The 20194-nt window shown below is 37.9% G+C and overlaps 1 protein-coding gene across 1 annotated transcript in view; it reads right to left on the reverse strand.

Annotated features, from left to right (window-relative positions):
• The window catches only part of KLRD1 (killer cell lectin like receptor D1), a gene marked incomplete at both ends in the record, with an annotated part of 65297 nt that extends 50469 nt beyond the window's left edge, over window positions 1–14828 (reverse strand). The window contains 2 exons of the mRNA XM_079714984.1: window positions 12517–12659; window positions 14720–14828. Of these exons, the coding sequence (XP_079571110.1) occupies window positions 12517–12659; window positions 14720–14828 (252 nt within the window). The remainder of the gene's footprint in view (window positions 1–12516; window positions 12660–14719) is intronic.
• Window positions 14829–20194: the final 5366 nt, after the last annotated feature.

Raw genomic sequence — 20194 nt, forward strand, 5'->3', positions numbered from 1 at the left:
ATTACTATTCTACACTACTACTATGACCACTTTTACAATAATAACACTTATTGCATGTTTATTGCTCCAAGTGCTATGCTATTGACTTTATATACATTAACTTAATCTCCACAGTATATCTATAAATAAATACTATTGTTATTCCTATTTACAGATAAGAAACTAAGGTTTAAAGAAGAAAAAAACTTGTCACATTTCACAAAGCAACTACCTAATTGAGCCAATTTTAAAACTTTCTTATAAGCCTGAAATGGGGGCAATTTTTGTTTATGATTTCTAACATGCTTCTAATTGTACGTCTATATATCTTAAAAGAATGTATATATATACATGTGTATATATAAATTATAATTATTTATTGCATGCATTTTTCTAATATATTTTCTAGACTCTTGTGATGAAAGTATAACATACTCAGACCTCAAAGTTCATGGTTCTTCAAATATTCAGAAGAGAAAAATAACTAGGACTTTTAAAACAAAAGGTAAAAACACTTAGAGCTCTAGATTCCCTTTTTTGCCTTAATATTTTAATGAACTAGTCATGAGAACAAATTTTCACGGACTAATCTCTGAATTGGATTTATCTCTCATACAAACTCTTTTAAACTGGTCATAGTGACCTAAAGTGCTATGTTAAGAGCAAATGAGAATGAACAATGAACTACTGATCATTTTGTTTGAACAATCAACAATGGCTTAAAATGATGTACCATAGCCATAGAATCAAGAATGTTTCATAGCTACTTTTTGGGTTTGATATTTTAGCTTTGCAAAAGGTAAGTGCTCCTTTAATCTTGCAGTTTTTCTAAAAACAAAATGGAGCTTGTGAGGTATGTCATAATAACTAGACTTTTATCAAAACTGTCACAGAGTGTCTGTCAGGGTCAACAGCTAACATAGGAGTTTTATCCTTTTTTTTGTTGTTGTTAATTTTTATTTATGTTTGGCTGCGTTGGGTCTTCGTTGCTGCGCCTGCGCTTTCTCTAGTTGCTGCGAGAGGGGGGTTACTCTTCGTTGCAGTGAGCTGGCTTCTCATAGCAGTGGCTTCTCTTGTTGCGGAGCACAGGCTCTAGGTGCGCGGGCTTCAGTAGTTGCAGCATGCGGGCTCAGTAGTTGTGGCTCGCGGGCTCTAGAGTGCAGGCTCAGTAATTGTGGTGCACGGGCTTAGTTGCTCTGTGGCATGTGGGATCTTCCCAGACCAGGGCTCAAACCCGTGTCCCCTGTGTTGACAGGCGGATTCTTAACCACTGAGCCACCAGGGAAGCCCAGAAGTTTTATTCTTAACCTAGTTCTGCTACAAAGATGGAAGAAATTTTTTTTAATTAAAGGAGGGTGATGAATTAAATCCCTAGTAGGATTTCTGAAGTGCTCTTTTTAATTATAAAATTTCTTTAATAGAGCAACTTGTTAGTTCAACAACATTCCTACATAAAAATATTCATATTTTCCCGGCTATATCCAAATTTTCAAGTAATTTTTAGAGTTTTCCTAACAGACTGGGGAATACCAACAATACAGTACTCCCGTGGGTTTAGATTTCATTCCAATTTAATGGGTTGAATATTGTTAACCAAAATTCCTTCTAATCCCAACTCCTCAGCCTTGTTTCCATTGATCATCATAGTGAATCACCTTTCTCTCTTTGGGCAGAGTCTCCATGGTGCCTTGCTGCAGTGATATTTGCCTTGCTTTATTTAATTGTTCTGGTACTAGCTGCATTTATGATAGCTAAGGGTAAGTATTTTTCAGTTTTTCATTAACTTGTTTAAAATTACTAGAATAGGATTTTTTTTCTTTTTTTTATTAGTTTCTGCTTTATAACAAAGTGAATCAGTCATACATATACATCTGTTCCCACATCCCTTCCCTCATGCATCTCCCTCCCTCCCACCCTCCCCATCCCACCCCTCCAGACGGTCACAAAGCACCGAGCTGATCTCCCTGTGCTCTGCGGCTGCTTCCCACTATCTATCTACCTTACGTTTGGTAGTGTATATATGTCCATGCCTCTCTTTCGCTTTGTCGCAGCTTACCCTTCCCCCTCCCCATATCCTCAAGTCCATTCTCAAGTAGGTCTGTGTCTTTATTCCCGTTTTACCCCTAGGTTTTTAAAGCATTTAAAATTAATTCTAAGGATTTCCTAAAGTTATTTTTCTCATTTGTTATTTTAATTATATAAAAGTTATTTTAGCAATTCAATTTTTGAATTATCAACAATAACATAGGCCCAGGTGATCTTATCAAAGATGTCAGTGGGTAGCTGAGGGTTTTGATAAAAATGAAAAATAATAGCAGCATTCTATATGTTACCATATTGTTACTGACCTTAGATTTACCAGCTGTGAGATGTAATAAAACTTGAAAATATTTATAGAATTTATGGGTTGGGCTATTCAAAATTAAGGACATCAAGCAAAGGTAATTTGGAAGAAAGAATCTAATAGAAGACGTAAATGATGGTGGACAGAGATTCATCAAAAAATGAAAAAAAATTATCAGGATATTGGACTAAGCCTATACACTGCTTGAATTCAGTTATGTTTTAATGTTATAAAATATATGTAGCTTTTTATTTTAAAAAAAGACTCATAAACAGTACTATCAGCAAACCAGAAATGTGAAAATTCCTTCAAATATCAAAAGTAAGGTAATTTATGTTTACAAAGCAGAAAAAACAATAGTCCCAAACGTATGAAGGATAAATTTATTCAAAATGCATAAGTAGATCTAAATCAATGAGAATATAACATAATGTATAATTTTTAGTGATAAGCATAAAAACCTTGTTTAAATGTATGATTTCTTACAAAGACATATATGATGATAAAGAGACTCGAGACAATGCAGAGAAATTGAATAAATATGACTATACTCTATAGATAAATAAATGAATATCTATTTGGATGCACAACGATGGTAATTTTTAAGAATGAATTTGAAAATATCTTAATAACAAAAATTGACTCCTAGACAAACTGTTTAGTAGCTGGCAAAAGATGGAAGATTCCCATCCAAATTCATAAGGTAAGCATAACATTATTCAAAGTATTTTCACACACAGGAAAATATTTTGGAACAACATCCGTTACAAACATAGAAGCAAAAATCCTACAGAAAAAAGTGAACATAATACACTACTGTACTGAAATAATACTACATGATGACCAAATTTTGGTTAAAGTCAGGGATGGATTTGTACATTTACCAAGAGATTTGTCAATATAGAAGAGAAAGGAAATAACTACAAGTAGAAGGAAACATTGAACTTGATTAAGGGTATTTATAAGAACTTTCACCATATATTATGTTTCATTGTAAAAAAAATTAGAAACATTTTCAACAGAATCATGAAGACAAAGACGACTGATATAATTGCTATTATTCCTTTGGCTGTCAAGGCAAAGAAATCAGTAATGCAGGAAAACCGTTTTAGATACAAATATTTTAAATTAATTACTGAAATTGTATGTCGATGATGTGCTTTGTTACCCAGATATACCAAGAAAATCTACTGAAAAGAAGCAGTCATAATAAGAACACTTCAATAATGAAGCTCAATACAAAGTTAACAGACTTTCATTATATACAATCTAGAGCTAACGTCTAATATCCAGGTCCACATTTTGAGCCTCTCACTTGACATTTCTTCTTTGATATCTTGAAAAACACCTCTCCCACAATATTTTTAAATAGACTGTCTTCCCAGCCCTGATCCTTACCAGCATCAAGAAAAAAAAAGCAGATACTTTAATACTGTTGTCTCTCTTGGCCCCTGATGTCTAGTGAGATGAACCTAGGAATCCTCTGTGCTATCTAACTGCCACTGATTATTCCACTGATTATTTCACTGATTATTTAGTGAATTAGTACACTTCTCTACAGTTGCATTGCTACCCATCTAATCTAGGACAATTCTTTCTCTCTGTCCCTTTCTCTCTCTCTCTCTCTCTCTCTCTCTCTCTCAGTCTATGCTATAAGCCTCCTAGTTATCTAACTACAATCCACTCTTGACCTCTTCCATTCAATTTCCAGAGTAACCTCTTCAAAATATAAATTTTATAAACTCACCATACTTAGCTTATTAATACTTTAAATTCAGTATAAATTTTAAAATCCTTAACATGGTTTATAAGGTCATTCCTTACTTGGTCCATGGCTCTCTACACCAGCTAGCATTACATACTTTTTCGCTCTCTAGGCTCCAGTCACAGTTGTCTTTTAGTTCACTGAATGACTCATGGTTAGACTTAACCATGTAACATCATAAAAGCAAGGATAATTTTAAGAATGAGAGTAGATGATGTCAATAATTACTCTGGGACAACAAGCATAAATCAGGACTTCTCTGGGTAGATTGATTATGATTTATAACTTTATCTGTAATTCTTCTTGCTACAAAGCATATACATAGACTATTTTGTTTTTTACCTAAAGCATCCTTTCTTCTACTTTTCTTCTAGGTAACTAAATCCTAGAGTAATCATTTAACACTATTCTCTTATAATTAGGCCAAATTTCTCTATTACAATATCTTATGTACAACTCATTTGTAGCATCTTTCACCATCTCACTTGTGTAGTTATTTGTGTGGTTATGTATTTAATGTCTGTCTCTCCCACTAGCATGTTAGCTTAGTTAGAAAGAACCTATGTATGTATTTGCTCTACATTTTAACCTTTGCTTTTGAAAACTATGTTGTCACATTAGAGGTACTTAGTGAACATTTTTATTAAATAAATTAATACACCTAGTAATGTACATGGCTTATATGAAAGAGATTGTAATACTTTATTAAAAGACATAAAGAAGGACATTTAATGAATTGAATATATATTAAATGTATCTTGATGGGAAGACTAATCCTGTGTAGATGATTATACTATTCTAGATTCATCTAAGATTTATGTGATTCCAATACATGTGTATTTTCATGATAAGTATGTTAATTATAATTTAGACACAGAAGTAAAAAATTATAAGATTAACAAAATACATATTGAAATATATTTAAAAAGAGAGGTAGCAATTTAGCCTTTCCAGGTACCAAAATAGTCTACAAAGCTAAAGGTAATTTAACATTGTAGTACTGGTATAAAATAAATATATCAAAATAAGAGAAAACGGCCTGATCATAAAATCATATGAATGTGTGTATCCATGGTATATATATATTTAGTTGTTTTGTTTTGTTTTGTTTTTTAATCTACATCCTGGCTTGAGTGATCTTCAATCCTTACTATATATTTGCCTTTCCTATTGGGATTTTCTCTTTAATATAGACTGTTACTTTTTTTTTTCATTTCGACAAGACCGTTTAACATTTCTTTTAGGGTAGGTTTAGTATTGCTGAATTCTTTTAGTTTTTGCTTGTCTAAGATATTCTTTATCTCTCTTTCTCTTCTAAATGATAATCTGGCTGGATATAGTAGCCTAGGTTGCAGGGTCTTCCCTTTCAGAACTTTGAATATGTCATGCCATTCCCTTCTGGCCTGCAAAGTTTCTGCAGAGAAATCAGCTGATAGTCTCATGGAGGTTCTCTTGTAACTGACTCTTTTTTGTCTCTTGCTTTACCTTTAAATTTCACCATTTTAATTGTGACGTGTCTTGGTGTAGGTCTGTTTGGTTTCATCTGATTTGGGACTGTCTGTGCTTCCTGTATCTTGATCTCTGTTTCCTTCCTTACGTTTGGGAAATTTTCAGCCATACTTTCTTCAAATACATCTTTGATTCCCTTTTCTCTCTCTTCTCTTTCTGGAACCCTTATTATGTGTAGTTGGCACACTTTATATTATCCCACAGATCTTGCATGTTGCTTTTTTCTTTTTAATTTGTCTTTCTGTCTGCTCTTCTAATTGGGTGATTTCCATTATTTTAAATTCCAAATCACTTATGCATTCTTCTGTCATTTAGTCTGCTATTCATTGCTTCTAGAGTGCTTTTTATCTGAGAAATTGAATTATCTAATTTTGATTGGGTCTTCTTTATAGTTTTGAGTTTCTTGTTAAAATGGTTTATGATCAGTTCTCTTCCCTAATTCAGTTAGAATTTTTATTACTAACGTTTTGAGTTCATTGTCTGGTAGACTGATTTTCTCCATTTCATTATTTAATTTTCAGGGGTTTTCTCTTACTCTTTCAATTGAGAGTATTTCCTTTGCCTTTTCACTTTACATAACTTTCTCTGTCTTTATGAGTTTAGGTGAAACAGTTACCTAGTGCGTTCTTGAAGGGGTGTTCTTATGTGGGAGCACCCCTATGTAGACTGTATGTGTATGATGCCTTTGGTGGGAAGCCTGGGTTGATGTGGATGCCAGTCATCTTCTTCAGGGTGTGCTGGCCACTATCACCTTGGCAGGGGGTGTGGTGGTGATGGAGGAGCTAAAGCCTGCTCAGGGTGTGAGGTGGGACTTCCTCTCTGATCAGTGGCCATAGTTGCCCTGTTGGGGCAGGGTCTGTTTCCAAGTTGCTAGAGCAGACGTTGTGAGGGTGAGGCTTGAGCTGGCTCTGTTTCCTTTGTGTGTTTTTTCTTCTCCCTACCCTGGGGAATTTGCCCCAAATGAGGGGAATGCTGAACTAAGTGAGGCTTGTGCAATTACAGAAGTCTGATATGCTGCCTGTGTAGGCATCTGTGGCCCCTCTCAGACACAGCCCAAAGTTATATCTTTTACCCTGTTGTGGTCATCCCAGATCTAGTGCTAGGTTGTGACATGGAGTAGGTGGGGACAGAGTGTTTTCTTGGCTGGGACTGGGGACTGTGGGTTGTGGGAATTCAAACAGCTATGTTGCTGTCAGATGTCTGGGTTGCTTCTGGGGTGCAGTTTGTCCACTGTTGCCCCACCTGGACCACACACTGGGCCTTGGGTTGCCTCTGTGTCCCTTCATCAAGCCTTTCCCAGGTTCTGGATGCCCTAGATCCAGTGTCAAGCTGTGACATGGAGTGAGTGGGGCCAGGGCATTCATTTGGCTTGGATTTGGAAGCACAGTGAGGTAGCAGCTGCTAGGGAAGACCTCTTTCCACCTGTCTGGTGGTAAGCAGCATCCAGGCCCTCCACACGAGTGTAGTCTAGGCTTCTCCAGGCCTTCTGCCCCAGAGCTTCTCCAAACAGCCAAGGGGGCTGGTCTCTTCCATGTAGGAGCCCAGGACTGGGCCGCTCAGGCTGTGGTTCAACCCTCTCACATCCCAGGGTGAGTGTCCACCCATGAAATCTCCCTTTTCCTCTTAGTCCCCTCCCAGGGATACAGGTTCTGATCATTTTTTTTTTTCCAGTCCTACCCAATTATATGTGTATCATTCTTAGAGTCTTGGTTGTATAGGAGTACTTCTGCCAGTTTCCAGTTAGTTTTCCATGAGAATTATTCCACATGTAGATGTATTATTGATGTGTTTGTTGGGAGAGGTGAGGTCCATGATCTCTTACTCTGCCATCTTGATCCTCCCTTCTAGTACATTTATTCTTATGAGTCCAGCAATGCATTTGGGACTCAAGCTGGGATAATATGGTCCAGAGAAGTTAAAGTCTTGGTCATATGGGTCTTCACTTGACTGATTGCACTTTATGTCCAACAACAAGTTATATGACTTTGTAGTTGGACTGGGATCAGATCTTTAAAAAATAAGGATGCAGAAAGATTTTCTTTACAATTTATGTGAAGTCTCCAAAATATCTTAGAAGTAACCATAGACCATTCAGACTAAATAAAATAAATTTGAGCTATTAACATTCCATTCACTTTATTTATTTCAAATTCAAGTTTTGTCACCTGGAGTGCCAGAGTCTCCAAAACAAAACAAAATACATCATGATGTGGGTTAAAGGTTTCATATTTGAAAATAGTTAGAAATACAGCTGTTAAGAAAATGGCACAATTTTATAATTTTTTTATTTTAATGAGCTTGAATTTAACATATAACTAATTGATAGTCTCATGATATTGAAAGGGTAATATTAGTAAAGCTGTGCAATGGGGGTATTAATTCCAGAGGCACTTTGAGAAAAATAGTGGAAAGTGAGAACTAGTGAAGAGAGTTTGTAGAATATTATAAAAGTTCCACATAAAAGTAATGAAAATCTGAATAGGGAAAAGTTATGGAACTGTGAAGAAAGAAATAGATATATGAAGCATTGTAGTGATAGAATAAATACTACTTTGTGACTGAGTGGATGTGTGTTATGTCAAAGGCATTTGCTTCAAAGATAGGTTTGGTCATTATGTCCTGACTGTCTGGGTATATTAACTGCTTAGAATAGCATCAATCAGATGTGGAAACTTGCAATGATTAAAGCACCAGTAATTACCTCATAAATATCTGTCATAAGTAAAAACTTTTATACTTTAATGTCAGTTATTTACAAGTGGTAATTTCCAATTTATTCTGCAGTTAATAATAAAAAGTGAATGGATAAATTGTACTTACATTTAAAATTTTTTCTATTTTATTTGCATTCTCAAGTGTTTAAAAGTGATGTCTTAAAATGTATTTTCTTTTGTAAATTTTATAAATTTCAGTTTATTGTCTAGAAGAACTTCTGAATACATGGGAAACCAACCATGAAAATGAGACTTCACCTTGCAAAATAATATAAAACAGAGGTATGTATTAGATTGCAATGAGAACCTTGATATCACTGTAAGCTCTTTAAATTTAGATGTATGTATACAATTAATAAATATAAGATCAGAGTTAGTAACTGTGGTGAACTTATCAGAAAAATTCTTATATATCATGGACTTCTCTTGAAGTTAAGAAGGATAATTGAAAACAATAATACAAAAATTATAATACACAGAGCTAACCCGGGTGACAAAGTTATCCTCATGGATGTACTTTTTGTTGTCAAGGTCCTTCTCTGAAGAAAACTGATATTTTATTTCACTGAAAATAAAGTCCTGGCAGCAAGGAAATTGTTCTGAAGTACTGAGCTCCAGTCTTATCAAGACAAATAACAAGGAAGAATTGGAAATGTATGGCATGATATTCCTTCCTACATTTTCTTATACAGAAGATAATTATAGAGACATTTTAACATCCTGTGTTCATTCAAGCATGCTAAACTCAACATATTATAATAATTGGAGATCTCTTAATCAAACCCAAAATATGAGCTTAAATGGTTATGTGATTTGTAAATGCAAATGTATTTGCATATAGAAGTAAATGCTAATATATTAAAATCTCAGACCTTGGTAAATAAATGGGAGGAAACCACATAGAACATGCAAACTGAAGAGCATTTAGTCACAATTGGCACTTAAAAAATACCTAACATTTATTGATTGCTTCTAATATTCCCGATACTACTTCAGTGTATCATGTACTGCCCCAATAATTCCTACAAAACAGTACTATTATTGTGATTGTCTTATTAATAAAGGAACTGAGCCACAGAGAGAATGAGAAAATTTTCCAAAATTGTATAGCTAGTAAGAATTAGAAACATGATTTAAGTCAAATAGTTTTACTTTAGAGATCATTCATATAACTATTATGCTATGCTGATCTCAGAATAACAAATCATATCAAATCAAGTTGTAAGAATATTGCTTCCTTAGAAATAGTCAGGGCTACAGATTTACATCCCCCCACGCCCCCGGTATATCTTTCAGAGAGGAACAAATGAGAAAAATAACTTTCAAGAATGAAATATTATAATAGCTCTTCACAGAGAGTGAGTATTTTATACTAATTATTCTCTGGAATATGGAAAAAAGAGATTAATAGAAGTGATGGTTTTCACCTGAGTAGACTCCAGTAAGCTTAAACAACATAGGTCTCCTTTAATTTTACTTCTCTTCTACTACGTGACTGTATATTATTTCTTTTTTTATTGCATTCAAGTTCTGTTATTGCATTTAATAAAGACTTCAATCCATATCAGTGATGATAAATTGATGGCATATATCCTGACAATTTCCATATGGTGCTCATGGAAGACACACCTCATAATTACAACGTTCTTCCTTGCTAAGGCTGGCCTCCACTCTGAATAATTTTCAGCAAGAATATCTGAAAGTCTTTCCCAGCTGTTCCCATCTCATCTACATATCATGCTTCAAATTAAACTTGTATATACAGATCATCGGTGAACTCTTTCAGGAAAAGCAAATAAAAATGTATATGCAAAGTAGTGTATTTGCTAAGACAATGTCTCCTAATGATCTATTACCTCAAAATCTGCTTTCGTAAATCAGTTTACCCATAACTCATAGTGAGATAGATAATATCTGTGAATGTTCCAAAACTGATAGAAGACATCAAACTACATATTGACAAAGTATTAGGAACACCAGTAGGGTGAACAAAATAAAAACAAAGATGTATATCATGTTTAATTGCTGAAAACCAAAGATAAGTGAAAGCTGAAAGAGAGGCAGTAAAATACAGAATTTACTTTTAAAGAAGAAATTGCTGGGACTTCCCTGGTGGTCCAGTGGTTAAGACTCTGAGTTCCCAGTGCAGGGGGCATGGTTTCAATCCCTGGTCAGGGAACTAAGATCCTACATGCCGCATGGCATGGCCAAAAAGAAGAAAAAATATAAAATAATAAAGAAGTAATTGACAGCTAATCTATAAAAAGAAAAAGAAAACATAGAAGCCATATAATTACTGAAAGACAATTGTCATACTAAAACTCTATCCCCAGAGGAAAGATAATTATATGAGAATCATATGAGGATATAATTATATTCCATAGGTGAAATAAAGATAATTTAAGATAGGTAGAGAAAAAAATCATTACCTTAGGTCTGCACAAAGGATATACCATATAATATCTCATAATGTTCTTTGGATGTAAGAAAATAATCCCAAATGGAACGGCTAAGATTCAGGATAAAGTGCAATGAAACAGGTAAATGCAGGTGTAAATCTAAAGGAATAGTGATTATATAAAACCATAATATTAGTGTCTGTGGTTTAAAATTGCATAAGTTTCAACTACACTGTAAGTGTTGCAATTAGATTAAAAGGGGCATAAGTGGAGTTAAAAGAATCTAAGGCTATTAAAATATACAAGAAGAGGTAAAGCAACTATTTATCTTGGACATTACAAAGTCAAAAATGCATGTTGAAAATTTCAGAATAATCATTAAAATAATAACAAAATATTAAGTAAGTATGAAGATAATGAATTATCTCAATTAATAGAATTATAATAATTTAATGGGATAATAATTTTTTTAAAAGATTTTTTTGATGTGGACCATTTTTAAAGTCTTTTTAAAAATTAATTAATTAATTTTATTTTTAGCTGTGTTCAGTCTTCATTGCTGCACGTGGGCTTTCTCTAGTTGCGGTGAGCGGGGGCTACTCTTCATTGCGGTACGCAGGCTTCTTGCGGTGGCTTCTCTTTGTTTCAGAGCATGGGCTCTAGGCGCACGGGCTTCAGTAGTTGTAGCACGTAGGCTCAGTAATTGTGATGCATGGGTTCAGCTGCTCCGCGGCATGTGGGATCTTCCTGGACCAGGGCACGAACCTGTGTCCCCTGCATTGACAGGTGGATTCCTAACCACTGCACCACCAGGGAAGTCCCCATTTTTAAAGTCTTCATTGAATTTGTTACAATATTGCTTCTGTTTTATGTTTTGGGTTTTTGGCCACGAGGCATGTGGGATCTTATCTCCCCGACCAGGGATGGCCCGCACCCCCTGCATTGGAAGGTGAAGTCTTAACCACTGAACTACCAGTGAAGTCCCTTAATAATTCTTAATTAATTGATAATACTCCATGAAATCACTGAAGTAGAAGGATTCATATCAGAATCACTCTTAGACAAAGACAATCATTCTGAGGGCAGCAGGAGTTCAAGCAAGAACTTCAGCCTTATCTCTTGGATACTTTCTGGGTATTGAGGGGCCCAAAAAGTATTGAGGGTGGACATTGGAGTATGAGAATGAATAAATCTAATCTCAAAAATGGAAGCAAGCTCAAAAGCCTTCAAGTCACAGTATTCTCCTTTTCCTATCAATTACTTTCACTTGCAGGGTAATTTTATTTACCTCTGTCAATTGGTCCTTTTCTTAAAAACTACTTAGGTTCCCTTGACTTCTTCATAGTTCTTACAGATTCATTTATCTCAGATGTATATATAGTTTCATAACCCATAATGTATTTTTCTCAACCATTTCTTCTAGAAAAATAGCCATGTGGTTTTGTATGAGGAAGCCACACTAAGGAGCCTCATCTTCATGTAATCTTGCTTCGCATTTCTTTCAGTCTCAAGTAAAGCCCTAAAATAAATTTACAACATCTTTTTTACTCTATTTCCTCCCTTTAATATATGTTTCTATAAGAACTAGTTTATTATCCTCCTGTGGAACTGATGGTAGCTGATTCTTCAAACCATTTTAAAGCTGAGGCTCCAAACATATTTATTATCTTAATTTCTATTTTCAATAGATTTTCTGTACCAGGATTTTATAGTCCCCAGATATAATTCCCATGATCATCTTATTACTGACTATTCTATTTAGGCTAATGCCCGATCATTGTTCCTTCAAAAGAAGGTGTATCTCACCCCAAATTTACTGGACAGAATATGCTCTGCTTCCAAAAGGCCATTATCTTGGGAAAGAGTAGTTATGTTCCATGTTGGTAATAGTAACAAATATGGCAGACACTGCAGGTAAAAGCTGAAGGACACTACAGATCCACATGCACCTGGAGTAAGAGATAAAAGGGGGAGGCACACAACAGATCATCTAAGGCTCTGAGGAGAAGCTAGGTGTGATTCTTTGGGAAGTAAAGACATTCAACAGCAACCATATATATGAGGGAATAAAAAATCTACACAGAGACCCAGGCAAGATGCAAGTTCAAAAAGGCCTGAGAAGACCTTAAGGCTTCATCTCAGGCTAATCCCAAGACTCAAAGTTCAAAACTAATAAATATAGAATTGCTCTGACACAGAGCCAATTTGCAAATACTGGGAAAGACAGCTGTTTTACCAAATGCCCAATTTTCAACAACAACCAATCACAAGTCATACAAAGAAACAGGAAAATAGAGCTCACTCAAAAGACAAAATGAATCTGCAGAAACTGTCCATGAAGCACAGATATTAATCTATGTAAACAAACCTTTAAAGCAACTGTAGTAAATATGCTCATGGAGCTAAAGAAAAACTCAGACAAAAAAATTAAAGGAAAACAGGAAAATTATATATGAACAAAATGAGAATTTCAAAAATATAAATAGAAAATTTCATAAAAGAACCAAACAGAAATATAGAGCTGAACAATACAATAATTGAATAGAAAATTTAATGCATGATTTCAAAAGATTAGACAGAAAAAAGAATCAGCTAACTTGAAGCCACGATCTTTAAAATTATTGAATCTGTGGACCAGAAAGAAAAAAATAGGAAGAAAAATGAACAGAGCTGAAGGAACTTATAGTATACTGTCAAGAATACCAACATATACATTATGGGTGTCACAGACTGAAGAGAGAAAGGGGCAGAGATTATTTGAAGAAATAATGGTCAAAAACTTCTAAATTTGATGAAACACATGAATCTATAAATCCAAAAATCTCAAGTAAGATGAACCCAAAGAGAGCCATACTGAGGCATACAAACTGTCAAAAGACAAAGAGAGAATCTTGAAAACATCAAAAGAATGGTAACTAGCCATGTACAAAGGATCCTTGGTAAGATTGTTAGTGGATTATCCAGTGAATAACTATGAAAGCTAGAAGTCAGTGGAATGTTATATTTTGTGGGCCTGTGGCAGCATGCTGTAGATCATGTTTGCGTCATCCCAAAATTTGTATGTTGAAATCCTAACCCACATTGTCATGGTATTAGAAAGTGGGTCCTTTAAGAGGTGATTAGGTCATGAGGGTAAAACCTTCATGAATAAGATTAATGCCCTTACAAAAGAGTCTACAAAAAGCTTCCTTATTCCTTACACAATGTAAGGACACAAAAAGAAGACTGTAGTCTATAGATCAGGAAGGAGGATCTTGCCAGATACCAAATCTGTCAGTCCATCTTGATCTTGGACTTCCCAGCCTCCAAAATTGTAAGAAATAAATTTCTGTTATTTCTAAGCCACTCATTATATGGTATTCTGCTATAGAAGCCCAAACTGAATACGTCACCAAGTAAGAATTTAATAGGCTTCTTATATATTTTACCTCTGGGAACACCATAATCAATAATCCAATGCCATACATCTGCATGAGCCAGACTATTCTGATTGCCTCTTTGATCCTACTGTCCATTATGGTAACCACACCCACCTTGCTTTTGGTGGTCAAATGCTGCCACTTGGCCCCTGACACCTCAGGGTGCAATTACCCCCCATTGCATTTACCTTTCCCAATTCAGTGACTGCAGGTCTCACTGTGAGGTCTGGCCTAGAGAGAAGAGTAACCATAGAGCTCTTCAAGGATGGCTAACGCCCTGTTACAATTTTATTTATTTATTTATTTGCGGTATGTGGGCCTCTCACTGTTGTGGCCTCTCCCGTTGCGGAGCACAGGCTCCGGACGTGCAGGCTCAGTGGCCATGGCTCACGGGCCCAGCTGCTCCGTGGCATGTGGGATCTTCCCGGACCGGGACATGAACCCATGTCCCCTGCATCGGCAGGCGGACTCTCAACCACTGCGCCACCAGGGAAACCCCAAAGTAATAAAGTTTTGAGCCAGGAGGATGGCCACCTAAGACACAGACTAGATTTCCCCAGCTGCATTTGCAGTAGGAGTGGCCGGCTTACTCAGTTCTGGCCAGTAGAAATCAGTGGCGCTGTCCTTAGCACCTTCAGGGAGATTCCCTTCGGAGAGAGCGGGGCTGTGTGCTGTCCTCTTCTGGCTCTCGTCCTCCATCGGATTACAGGGAACAGATGTTGCCTCTGACTTTCAGGCTGAGGATTACACCCAACTGATATGGAACAGAGAGGGCAACAGTAGCCTCAGGAGGCGGAGCCATCAGGCCAGACCTGGACATTTTTACACAAGAACGGAGCAAATGTCCTGTGTAAGCCACTGTTATTTTAGTTTCATGATACTTGTCCTTGTATAATCCGCACACTGGGGCTACTTCTGGAGAGAGTTCAGTAGACAGGCAGGACAGGGGAGGGGATTCCAGATATAGAGAGCGACACACAAGGAGAGGGCCTGGAGTGTAAAAGTACTTGGTATATTTGTAATCAGCAAGCACAAGCAAATCAGGACAGGGCACCATCACAAAGAGAAACGGAAACACTTCATAGCTTCAGCCTTTAATCTGATCAAAACTGCACGTGGAATCACTGAAAGGCCCTAACCTGCTTTGACCATGGGGAAGACCCGCACGTGAGGTTTGTGATCAGTCAGTCCTGGGTTTGAATCTAGCTCAAAGTTAGCTATTTGATCTTGGAAAAGTTACCTTCCTCCTATTTAGCAAATTGAATTAAAATAGTCACCTCAGAGTTTATTTTCCAAGATCAAGGGAGAAAACATTGAGCATCTTGCACAGTGATTTATACTTAATAACTGGCTGATAAAGGTTTGTTCTCTCCCACCCATTCTCCTTGAATTTGCCTCCTGGCACACTTGTGGGTACTTAAGAAGTATGGGTCCTCAAGGGATATGTCATTTAGGGGTAATAAAATTGACAAAAAAGGCAAACAAAAAAGACACCTAATTTGTCATTCCAGGACCAGCCTGCTGGGACCACAGGCAGGAGAAAGTGCTTCTGGGCGCTGCACTCACATCGAGCTACAGGACACCCCAGCCTAGGGCATCCCCTCCAGACGCAGTGCTTCATACAGTTCCTTGGGCTTGGGTGGTATAAAAACCAATGGGCGGGAGTTATATTTGTTAACGTGTGTACAGCATGAGGAATATTTGGACATTTTATAGTTGTTTAGCAAAAAATAAGCTTTAAAAAAAAGGTTCATATTGCTTCTAACCTGATAAGGTTGAAAAATGTTCCAGCTACCCTGTCCCACATCTAGGTGGTTTTTTTACCTGCTGCTGTGGAAAAGGGGAACGGCAAGACCATCTTTGAAAATAAATAGCAGCTACTGCCAGCAAGAAATCAATCCTCAAGGAGAGTTTATTAACCAAAAGGAAAAGAGCCCTTTTGGCTGTATTTCCCATCAGCCTGAAAACTGTTTTTGGAGACACCCTGCTCAACATATGCTGCTTCATTTTCCCTGACTCATACGCCACATGATGCATTTGCTGATGAAGGTCCTGTGCTATTACCAAAGGATAAAAACATGAAAACCTAGATTATTCCTGCCAGCTAGCCTAAATCACTGGCATTTTAGTTTTAAACAAAACTAATATGCAAGAATGCTATTTAATGATTTGCAAAGGATTTAGTATTCACAACCTATGATGTAATGATTATATCTGACACAAAGGAAATTCAGAATTTCCTTTAATACAAAAAATAAATTGGCCCATGTCACCGAGCTGGATAAGTGGCAGAGCTGGGGTTCAAGCCCTATGCCCTGCCTCCAAATCTTCTTTCTAGGAAGCTCCAAGGCGTTCCCAAAGTTCCTTGAATGGCCCTTTTGTAACTTGTGCTTTTATGGATTATTTAGTTCTTAATTACCTTAGTCCCTGAACTGAAACCTTCAATCCTACCAGAAGCTACTATGCTTTCACTATTTTTTGAGCATGAACTCTAGGCAAGGCACTGTTCTGACCAGTTTGTGTAAACCACTGAACCAAATAAAGCTTCTGCCTTTGTGGAGCTTACAATCTAGTGAGAGCAGGCCATGAACTTGAGAAAACGTCAGAAGGTGATCAGTGCTCAGCCAACAGGACAAAAGTAGATCAGGGAGGGAATGAGTGGGAGCTGCGAGTGGGTGGAGTTTGTTGAAATATTAAAAGAGGGGCTCTGGGTAGCCTGAGATGACAGCTGAGCCAACACTTGAAGGCGGTAGGGAGTTAGTTAGCCAATGTTAGCACCTAAAACATGGCTTATTTGTCCTTTTCTTTGAATATCAAGCAAAGCAATCACCAAGCTTTGGTTGAGTGAGGTGAGGCAACGTTGAGCCCTCTGAGATGTGTAAAAACAGATGTGTTTTACTCCACCAACCCAAGAGCTCAGGATCACTTCATGCAAGTTTTAGGTGCTAAATACCTCTGAACAGAAGTCACGAGGCTCTTAAATAAATCCACTGCTATGTTGAAAGTAGAACTGTCAAAACTGATTGGTCCACACTGTGGAACATGCACCAAGAGGGTGACTAGGGTCGTCCGTTACTCACTGTTGAAATATGTACGCACCTGCACAGTGGCATGTGGGGATGTCATCTGACTCCTTCTAGGGGCGATCCCTTCCTGTTCCTTCAAACTTTGAAAATAACCTGGTCGTCTGTATTTACAAGGTACTAAAGTGCCCTTAACAGTAAGAATAAAAGTAAAAAAAATATATATATATGGTCCTATAACACAACAGGGGAAACAGGCTGACATCTTCACATCTTACAGCTTTTGGGATGAGGACTCAATGTTTTTTGTTTGGGGCGGTGGGCCGTTTGAAGCATGAGAAAAACAAGCTCTGTAGCTCTGAGTCATCCACGGGAGAGTACGCCACAGGCTGGAGCTGACCAAACTGCAGGCCCCGCACTGTAACATCCAGGTAAACAAAGGGGCAGGTGAGGAGTAGGGGGGATAGGAAGGAACTAGTTACTCGGGCGGCAGTAAAATGACCAACTGGACTCAGAGCCACTCAAGGACAAAGTGGACCAGTTTCTGAAAATAACTGGTGGTTTCATGCAGCAAAAACAAAACGAGGATGAATGTTTGGAACTTGGTCAAATTTGTCAGAGTAAAAGATATATCCCAAAGAAAACACAGCTAGAAATAGTTGATTCCAAGTTTTGTATCGAGTAAAAAAGAAGCGGATGGAATCAGTTTATCAACTAGTTTATTTTTCAGAAATGACTTGTTATCGCAGTTGACTTGGGGCTGTATCCACGGGCAAGTGTACATGTGCCGTCCCAGCCCACATACAGAATCTCAAAATCATACCACACCTATCATACTGGGTGGTTACTGACAGATGCGATGTATTGATAGAACTGCGTGCTTAATACACGCAACAGAGTCACAGCAACTTGCAATAACTGACAATATTGTGTCCAAAGGGTGAATGCACCAAGGCAGAGTCTGGGCACCAGCCAGCTCTGGAGAGTGCTGTTCACACCACCACGGCAGGGCACCCCCTGGAGCTGTGGAAGGCAGTGCACCTGTCTGCCTAATCACCACTATTCACGATTTAACTATTTGCTTTGTTCTTTTGCAATCTTAACTTCTGATTTCACAATATGGTCTGTGAACTTTTTTTTTTTTAAGTATACAATACTTTAAAGGAAGAAGACAACTCTGCATTGGGGAAAAAAACAGAATGAAGCAGAACAATCTGCCATTCAGGAGTGGCCTTCTTTTTCTGGTCTCTACCCACACTGTGCTGGGGCAGGCTGCATTGGGACGGATGGTGGAAGTAAGCTTCCCTTTTTATACTAAGTATAAAGAGCATGACCATATAACATTTTGTCCACTGGGGGACTTGTGACAGTGCAATAAGGAACCATTAATAAACCAATCAGGACAATAAGCATCAATCTAGACTGTCCTTGGCAAACCTAGATGTACACTTATCCTACAGCTATATCTGAGATCTTTCTACCAAAATAGAGTAAAAGTTAAGGACTCACTCAACTCTGCCATTGATGTCATACTGGCCTCCAAGGGAAGAATGGACTTATGTGACACATCATTCAAAACTGGTCCCCAGGGCTTCCCTGGTGGCGCAGTGGTTGAGAGTCCGCCTGCAGATGCAGGGGACACGGGTTTGTGCCCCGGTCCGGGAAGATCCCACATGCCACGGAGCGGCTGGGCCCGTGAGCCATGGCTGCTGAGCCTGCGCATCCGGAGCCTGTGCTCCGCAACAGGAGATGCCGCAACAGTGAGAGGCCCGCGTACCGCAAAAAAAAAAAAAAAAAAAAAAAAAAAAAAAGACTGGTCCCCAGGAATATGCATCAGGGTGTCAATCTTACATGGGACCCAGTTAATGAAAGGGCATTTCCTAACCTGCTTTTAGTTCAAGATGACTCACAATGGACTGAGGGTGCTAAGAAGCTTTAAAGCTTGACCAGCAGGAAACAGGGAAATGATGCTGAGATACTGATGTACAGGAAAGAGCATCATATCCAACTGAGAACAATGAAATATCCAGCCTGCCTTTGTCTCTGAACTTAGTTGTTTCAACTTTATGCACCTAGGTCAGAGGGCTGGTCTAATATGGTATGTAATGTCCCATCCAAGGATAAACTTTTTCTACCAGGAAACTCTAGAGATAAGTAGGACCAAAATAAGCAAAGGCCTGCTGGGGGAGGCACAGCCTCTAAATTCAAGGCCCTTCTTTGGGTTGGCAATGGCCTACAGTCTCCCACACCACTGCTTCCAATGCGTACGGAGGACCGGGATCTGCCATGTGTTCTTCTTTTAAACATTTATCCAATCTCATTCCCAGGTAGTGTGGGCAAGTCTTTAGTTTCAAGTTCATTATCTTAATTCCAGTATTAGCTTCCATTTGGCTTTATCAGAAACACCCCAATACCTGGCAGTAGTGACAGGTGTCCATTTCCAATGCCTTGATATCAACATGAAAATTCCTTAGAACTTTCTGTATTTCCTACATGTGGCCTTTGCTGGGCTTGGGCTTCTTCTACCCTTCCTCTCAGTCCTAACTTAGCTCTCAATCAGGCATGATTTGGGTTTGGTGGTGGGTGGAATCCTGCCATGGATCCCTTATGACCATCTACTTCTTTTCTGCTGACTCTTATATTTCCATAAGACTCTACAGAGGTAGACACCACTTGGGGATATAGCCCTGAAAGAGATTAAAGATTAGAAATGGGTATTAAAATTCTTTCAGAAAGGAATTTGTACTAATCTGTTTTTCATTGTCTCTAAACTGGCACCCCACCGCCTACCTACATATCGGTTCCTGAATGAAGACTCTCCTAAGCTCAGAAGGCATCAAGCTTGTTCTGACCCCAGGAGCCTCAAGGAGGCGCCATTTGTTGCCTTGGGAGATGGTGGCCTCATATTGACCGAGATGTGAAAAGAACAGGTTGGGTTAGGACTTACAGCAAAACCAGGTACCAGAGCAACGCCTCTCCGACCTCAGCGTGCAGCAGTCACGAGGAGCCGGTTAAAAATGCAGCTGCCTACGCTGAGGGGCT

The sequence above is a fragment of the Hyperoodon ampullatus genome, assembly GCF_949752795.1.
Source record: "Hyperoodon ampullatus genome assembly, chromosome: 11".
Classification (NCBI taxonomy): domain Eukaryota; kingdom Metazoa; phylum Chordata; class Mammalia; order Artiodactyla; family Ziphiidae; genus Hyperoodon; species Hyperoodon ampullatus.